Source organism: Pholis gunnellus (assembly GCF_910591455.1).
Source record: "Pholis gunnellus genome assembly, chromosome: 21".
NCBI lineage: Eukaryota > Metazoa > Chordata > Actinopteri > Perciformes > Pholidae > Pholis > Pholis gunnellus.
In genome coordinates, this window is record NC_136548.1 from 17,355,120 (window position 1) to 17,363,109 (window position 7,990).

A 7,990-nucleotide genomic window follows, 5' to 3' on the forward strand; every position below is an offset into this window, starting at 1 on the left:
AAATCTAGATTTCTACACATTTTTATTTTTAAAACAATTTTTTTTGCAATGATGAACTAGAATTGTTTTAACGTGTTTTAACCTATATTTTAATATATTAAGTCTTTAAAACACACACGAAAAAAAAAAAAAAAAAAAAAACGGTACAATGAATTATTTAAAGAAAAATAACGTAAGTTTTTTCATCCCATTTTTACATGACGTTTTTTTATTATTTATTAAAATTATTGTACAGATATGTTGAGTACTTGTATGCAATATTTGTATACTTGTTTATGTTTCATCAATAAAGAATTCACAACAAAACGTTTATTCTGATTGTTTAAACATAACATTCTGAGGGACGATGTTCATCAGATAAATCATGTATTTGAGTTAAAAGCCAAAGGTTGTAGTTTTCTATTTATAATATGAGGCAAAGTGACCAACACATACAACTTACACATCAATGACTAGTTATTTTTGGTAAAATTCACACCAATATAAGAAATATTCTTAATCTTATGAATTTCTTTATTTTTGAAATGACATCGAGTCTCTTAGTTATTTAAAATACACCATTTGAACATGTAACAAATCTGCTTCAGAATTATTTCGAGATTTAAGTTTGTCTGAGACTAAAATGCCGATGTAATCAAAAATAATAGAATTAGAAAGTTGATGTAAAATCTTTATTTCGGATGCTACAAGGGTCTCAGTGAAAGTCTGAACCGTTGTAGACAAAAACAGTGCATGAAATCTTAAAACAAAATCTTTTATGGAATATTTGAGGCTTGGACTTCTGTGTGCTTCTATTAGACTTAGAAGGAAATTAAGAAGTAAATCCTGCACTTTGTGGTACTTGTTTGAACACTTTAGTGTGAAAAACATTTAATTTGGGTCTTAGAATTAAGCCTGTTGATGCGGTTATTGTATCTCTTATAATAAAGTTATAGTGTTAAAAATGTTAAACATGTCTGCAATCACGGTTGACAATATGTGGGGTCATTATCATGCCGTTTGTGTACAAATCAAAATAAAAGAATCCAAAGCTGTCCGTTTGACTGATTTAATGCCCTTTGATGAGAGTTGCTTTTTCAAATTAATGACAAATAGGAAGAGACTCTCGGGTGAATGCTGTATTTCATAGTGTCCAAAAATAAAACCGGTTCCCGATGTAGAAACCTTCCCTTCGACTTGTCCTCTGACTTTATTTCATACATTTATTTCTGGGTCACATTTCAAAGACACTCTGCAACACGTAAACATCCCGTCTTCTCCCCCTCACACTGTTAAACAAACACAGCCGAGTGGACCTTTAAAGTCACCACGTCAAGAGACAAAGACAAAAATCCTTAAAATACAAAATATTTATTTTTGAAAATGTCTTTATAAGAGTCAAAGCATACCACACTAGTGCTAGGAACTAACAATGGAGAACCGCTCAGTCAGAGGCGATGAGTACATCTCCACCTCTGCCCTCCCGTTTTCAGATCGCACCCAAAACACTGAGGCAAACAGAAGCGCCCAAAAAGTGGCACAAGTGGTGAAATGGCATCCTGTCTGTTTTTGTTTAAAACGTACATAATAACCAGGGCGGGCAGACACGTGGCAACCATCTGATTCTCTCTCTTTTAAACAAAAACAAAAACAAAAAAACGCGAGTTTAATAGCCTACATATCTGAAATACAGCGGGGACTTAACTGTTGGCATTGATATGGTGAGGAAAAAAAGAAATAAAGAGTTGGGGAGGAGCTCTTCGACTAAAATTCAGTATCCCAAGGAGTATCCCAACCTTCCAAAAACAGTGTGCTTCTGAAAGCTGTGGACAAAGAGGAGGAAGAGGAAGAAGAGGAAGAGGAGGAGCTCGTTTCTGCGTATGCAGTCCGAGGTCGCAGAGGTCAATGTTGCACCGTTGAGGTTGCAGTGAAGTCAGCTCGAGCCTTTTGAAGCCCGACCGTATAAGCAGATATAAACATATATGTATTCTTAAACCTTTTCATCTGTTTTTTATTTATCGTGGTTGTACAATATTCCCTGATGGCCTGATTTGGCCGCTGAGTGTTATACAGAATCCTGAAGAGACATCAAAATTAAAAAGGAGGGAAAAACTAAACTAACAAACAAGAGAAGTGATGAAATTGTCCATGGAGGGAGATAGGGAGGGGGGGGGGATCCTGTTTGCGGGACGTTTTCGATGCTCCCTCGTCCCTCTTCTTAATGTTACTCACGCTGGTCAAACCCACACAGATCCTCCATCGCACTGCCGCGGAAATCTGCTCTGAGGACCAAAGACAAAATATTTAGTAGAGACTGAAGAGAGAGCAGGAAAAGCAACGCGTTTTCTCTTAATTAAATATATATTTAGATATTATTTTACCTATGTGAGCTTCTTGGCTTTGTTGTAAAGTGAATCCACGACTTTGCTCATGTTCTGAATTGTTTCCAAGGCTGCTCCGTATGTTTTGTCCACCGGTGGCTCATCGAAAATGATCAAGACACCTTCGCCTTGGTCGAGGATGCCTGAAAACATTATGTCACAGGAATATATCGCCATATATAAATATATTCTGTGTCACAGGAATATAATCACAGTACACTGAAGACTCTTAATCTGCCTGTGAAGTACACACGTCTGGTATTTGGTTTTATCGGATCAGACCAATTACCGTGAAACTTTTCGTCCAGAATCATCTGTGATAACTTCCTCTCAACATCCCCCTATGAAAAGAGAAGAGAAGATAAGAAAACCCACATTTTAAAGAGATATAAATGATGATTTTAAATCTAAGGAAGAATTAGTTAACTGCAAATATACATACCTTTGACAGTTTGATTAGACCCGATATGTGTTCCATCTGAAAACAGGAGAGAAAGATTAAATATTTGTTAAAATGCCGAAGAACAAGGGAAAAGAAAGATTTAGGACCTGGTAATAAAGTGCAGCAAGGTTCTACTGAATAATACTATTATAACATGTCCAGTACTTCCGTACCTGTACTCTGGAAAAGGGTTCGATGACTCGGATGAGGTTCTGTTCCAGCAGGTTGTCGTACAGCTGGACCAGGTGATTGCTGATGATGGGGTCGTCCCTCAGCTCGGCTCTGTACTCCGTTAGGGCCTGGAAGACGCACAACTCCAACAGTCAGGATATTTGTGTGGAAGCTTACAGCAAAAACTCCATTCAAATGCTTACATTACACTACAACATTACATGTTGAGCAACACTTGGAGGAAAGGTTTTGGCTCGTTATAAGCAGGTACAATCATCTAAACTAAAAAGTCACTGAGTACCCAGCATGCAATAGGAGCAGTAGAGCAGAAAGGCTGATTGGAGGGTTGCCTCATCTGCATGTGAATCCTTGAACACAGTTGATTCTTACCTTTTCAAAGTCTGCTAATGATCTGTTCTTGCAGGCCTGGGCGACACATTTCATTGCATCTGTCTGGAAGGACAACGGCAAAAAAGATTAACGACATTCTACAGAAACCACCTCAAATACATCAAGTAGCAGCACGAAACTAAGAGACGAAGACAGAACAAGAAGTAATCACGAAGAAACCTAAACACTGTTTGGCTACATTACAAAATCCAACAAAAATAGAACATCGTTTATGTGAACAAGAGGCAGAAATTGTTTTTTAACGGCAGCGATATTCAGGAAAAACAACAGATGTTTAAACAAATGACATCCCTGGAAATGTTTGGTACTTGCCTGTCGGCCGTTATGTCGCAGACCCAGTTTCCCACTGATCAGGCCCTGGACCTCCTCTGGTCTGTAACAGTCGGGTAACAGAAACATTAATAACATATATAGACTCAAAAGGAACCACGTTGAAGTGAAAGTGATGGAAGTAAAGCTTTGAAGCACTGCTCACAGGTTGAGGACGATCTTGCACAGCAGCATGTATTTGAGCGATGTGACTGCTCTGGGATGGTCGATGGAGTCGTAGCCCTCGAACGCCTCAAAGAAGTAGGAGTAGGCCGTCTTCCAGTCCTTCTCCTCCGCTGCGTGGATGATCCCTGCAACAGAGACGATGCAGCACGACGGTTAATCATCTGTGGCCAAAACAAACCGCGCCGGCCACCGTGACGTTGTGAAATACCAACAAAAACTGGAGGAACTCGCTGGGCTGGAGACGAACACTGGAGCTGCTGTGTGACTGAAGTAATGTTTAAACCACAGCGTGTCGTCTTAACAAGGACCACTCAGCAGAAATGTTGTCAGAAGAATTAGCCAGAAGTCATGAATAACCACCACAGGTCTGTGTGACTTTGAGATAGTTATCAGCATAACATGAGCTGAGTCAATGCAGTTATTCTTCAAGCAACTGTTGAGAAGAGGAGTTGCTTCATGGACAGTGCTGTGTCACATTAACTGTGATATATAAACCCATCTTAAAACTGTATGTAATACCCCCCTACACGTTGTAAGCGTTGTAAGTGAGACTCGTGAACACGTCTGACCTGACTGCATGTCCAGGGCGGCCTGGAGCTTGGGGGGACAGTAGATGGCGTTGGCGGTGGTCCTGGCTGAGGTGAGGGCTGCGCGGGCCTTGGGCAGGTTACTGAGAGCGTGGTACGTCTTACTTTCCAGCAGCTGAACCTCCACCAGAAGAGCTTTGTCATCCATCTTTTTCAGCTCCATGAGTAACTGGGTGCCTGAGGGAAAGATAATGTCATGCACATTCACTGTAGCAGTAACTTTGTACAACACTGAACAGCATTTATAGCCCTGATACGTGCTCCTTTTGTCTCCTCTCCTAAGTAAAACACGTCCAACTGCACTGCAAACCTTTTGTTTACAAGCTACCTGGCCGGCCTTCTCGTTAAGTCTCTGAAGCAGAAGACAGAAGCTGCCATTTACCAAAAGATACAAATGTTTTGTCTTTAAACACTCACCAAGCGCCAAGGCCTCCGGGTATCTTTTGGTGTCAAAATAGAGCGAGATCAGTCGTGCCTGAAAGAAGAGAGAATTTATTTAGACAAGCAGAAAGCAGCTTCAAAACATTTTCTTCTAAAAACAAGGTTTAGTTTTTAACATTGAATTGTTGTGGACCATGTACTAACAACATGAATCTCACACAAAGAGAAGAGATGTTTTGGACCAGATATAGCGAATCATTTCATCTTCAGTCCCTGGACAATAGAAGCAAACATAAAACCTGCTGTTCTTTCTCTGTTTTATCACTCTTTACACAGAAGAAATTGACACTTTGTCCCACATGATGGAATAGATAAGTTTTAGCTTGTGCCTTCTAAATGTCAACCATTATGAAGCGAAGCATCGCAAACACCAAGATGTTGAAATGCCACTCGCACACTTCTCGGAAGAACGTGCTAAATTACAGACACGTCAACGCGCATATAAGAGATCATCTTTATACTTGAAACGCAGCATTCTGAAGCTGCATTACATTACTGCCCGCTGAGGCAGAATGTTTGTTAAAAGATGCAAAATAGTGAATCTGAAAATAAACTTTTGGCGTTTTAGGAGGGTGACACATAAACCTGCTGCTCACCACCAAAGCTTTGGAAAAAGAACGCTTCACTACATTTATCAACATGATATCATGTCGTCTACAGATACAACAGCTGTTCCTCAAAACAGTGTTTTAAGGTGGATCCAAGTACATAAGGACTTCTCTCTCTCTGTACATGCCACAGTCTCATAGTTTTCTTCATAGAACTGTTGTAGAATCTTGTTGTTCTGGGTTTTGTAGTTGAGCCAAAAGCTCCAGATATTCCTGGCTGTGAACGTGAACCTGCTGGCAGTCCTTTTGGCTGCTACAGCAGGGTGACATCATCATAGATGGCCGTGTGTAGTAGCTCTAAAATCATCTCTCGTTGTTACTTTCTTACGGAAAGTTTATAACTTTGCTTCATCACATTTATCAAGTTTCCAGTCTAGCATTTGGTTTTAATCTCAAGTAATGCCACAATCGTGAGTTGCATTCTAACAACATGATGCTCCACTATAATCACAGCGTGTACACTCCATGAGTCAGGACATGGTGAACTTGACCCCTCCCACAGCTGCTATTTATGTTTGGAAACATCTCTTCTGTTTTCAGTATCATTAATCATAAAGGGGGTTGTATGGCAACGCTAACTAACTTGGGTGAGAGGGCGAATTAATCAGCCGTTTGTGGTTTTATCAAATATTTCTGCCTTATCTGCAATCAAAGTGTCAAACAACGCAAATAATAAACCTGTGAAACACCTAAGTGATGGGAAAAATGGTATGGCATATTGAGCTACTTGTGTTCTCTTTGGTAGCACACACAAGTGTATCGTCGACCTCCATACCTCCAGAGCCTGTCGTAGGAAGGTCCTCTTCTCGGTCTTGGCCCACTCAATGCATTCAAGACACAGCTCGACCTCCTGCCCCGTCGCCGCCTCCATGTCAAGAAACAGGTCGAGCAGAGAGCGGACCAGCCGGGCCGCCTTGGCCTTGCTGATGGAAATCAGAAAAGGCCTCACGAATTTCAGCAGACCCCCGAGTTCTGGAGACGGACACAAAAAAAAAATAAGAAATGTCTTAGAATGTATAAATATGACATAACATAACATATGACACCAAAGTTTGAGCGTTACCTGCAGCCTGTCCCGTCTTGGCCAGGAGTGTCCCCAGCTCCAGGATACTCTGTTCTTTAACCCTGACAGCCTCCTCATCGTTCTCTTGGAAATCTCTCCTCACTGTTAAAGAAAAGCAACAGGATGCAATGTGTAAAACTGTCTGGAAGGCAACGTGACACAGTCATGTAACTAATGCGTGTCCTGGTTTATGGTTTTAGATGTCACATCATCTGTTGTATTTACATCATCTCATTATTACTCAATATTGGGCCCGCGCACCAATCAGACAACTATGGATCCAACTGACAAATTAGTTCTATGTAGATATTATTTAGTCTACAAGAAACGTATAGTGGAAAAACACAGATCACAATGTTCTCGTAGAATAGCTTTGTATGTCTGACAAAAAGTCCAAACCCAAAATATATTACATTCACAACTATACAAAGCAGAGAGAGGTAGCAAATCGGCTTTTTATCAAAATGTTTTAATATACTCTTATCTTGTTGGTTTATTTACCATATTTGTATATTTCATAGTACATTTCTATTTTTAAATCAGGTCTTGTATTTTGTGTTGATTGTGTAATGTTGTGCACCATCCACCATGTCACATTCCTTGTCTGTGCAACATACTTTGGCAAATAAACGATTCAGATTCTGAAAACTTAAATACCTTTCTGTCAAATTGATAATACATTCGTTTAATGTTACCCCACTACTGAGGACTAAATCAATGTTCAGTCACGAGATTAATACTTGAGGGAAAACTTGCTCAACCATTGACACACAAGGAAACATTGGCCAATTAGCACATGACACATGTCCCATTAATAATAACAATAAGTAGAATTTCTTGTCACTCTGTCAGAGAGCTGCCTTTCACTGTGTTGACAAAAAAAGGGTCAAAGGCCTTTGACAACAAGCTAAAGACGTTAGCCACAATGCTAACATGACAGTCCTTAGTTGAGCTAGTGGTAGTTAGCTTAGAAAACAGATGTCAATGACCAAACTAAACACTCAAAAACATAACATTACTAATAAATACACAACGTATTTCACGCCCAGGCCTAAAGTTAGCAAAGTTAGCTCTTGAGCTAACTCACTAACATCCACTAGCATTTGCCGTTAACCACCGTTCAGCAGTGAGTCAGCACGGCTCACCACCGGCTCTTCGCTACTGGACGCCACTAAGCTAGCATGCTAGCTAGTGCTAGTTAGCATGCTAAAATCTCCGCTTAACATTGACCGAGAAATCGCTAAATACGGTTGGTCATATAAATAGTGTCCGTCTCTCTAAAACCTCGGCCCAACACCTACCTATTGAATGGAGAATGTCGATTGATGCGTTGCGGTCCGTGCTAATGAGAGACTGAGCTCTCTGAAACTCAACCACTGCTGCGGCCGCCATCTTCCTTATTCAAATGCTGC

General features: G+C 40.3%; 1 protein-coding gene across 3 annotated transcripts; it reads right to left on the minus strand.

The window, feature by feature from the left end:
• Nucleotides 1-456: 456 nt before the first annotated feature.
• On the minus strand, nt 457-7,990 carry psmd11b (proteasome 26S subunit, non-ATPase 11b). Of its 3 annotated transcripts, none has more exons than XM_079181988.1 (13): nt 7,880-7,990; nt 6,579-6,680; nt 6,291-6,487; nt 4,884-4,941; nt 4,449-4,643; nt 3,860-4,004; nt 3,693-3,757; nt 3,364-3,422; nt 2,976-3,101; nt 2,803-2,838; nt 2,650-2,701; nt 2,361-2,503; nt 457-2,256 (listed from the first exon to the last, which is right to left on the minus strand). In XM_079181988.1, exons 1-12 carry the CDS (start codon nt 7,968-7,970, stop codon nt 2,361-2,363), a joined length of 1,269 nt encoding a protein of 422 aa, XP_079038114.1. In that variant the 5' UTR covers nt 7,971-7,990; the 3' UTR covers nt 457-2,256. The 3 variants fall into 3 exon arrangements, with proteins under 3 accessions (XP_079038114.1, XP_079038112.1, XP_079038113.1); XM_079181986.1 differs by having other exon boundaries at nt 460-2,261; XM_079181987.1 differs by having other exon boundaries at nt 461-2,261; nt 3,364-3,426; nt 3,697-3,757.

Coding starts and splice junctions, on each gene's coding strand:
- psmd11b (XM_079181988.1), bottom strand. CDS start 7,970: ATGGCGGCCGCAGCAGTGGTTGAGTTTCAGAGAGCTCAGTCTCTCATT. Junction 6,681..7,879: donor CGACATTCTCCATTCAATAG/GTAGGTGTTGGG, acceptor TTTCTTTAACAG/TGAGGAGAGATTTCCAAGAG. Junction 2,702..2,802: donor GTCTAATCAAACTGTCAAAG/GTATGTATATTT, acceptor CTCTTTTCATAG/GGGGATGTTGAGAGGAAGTT.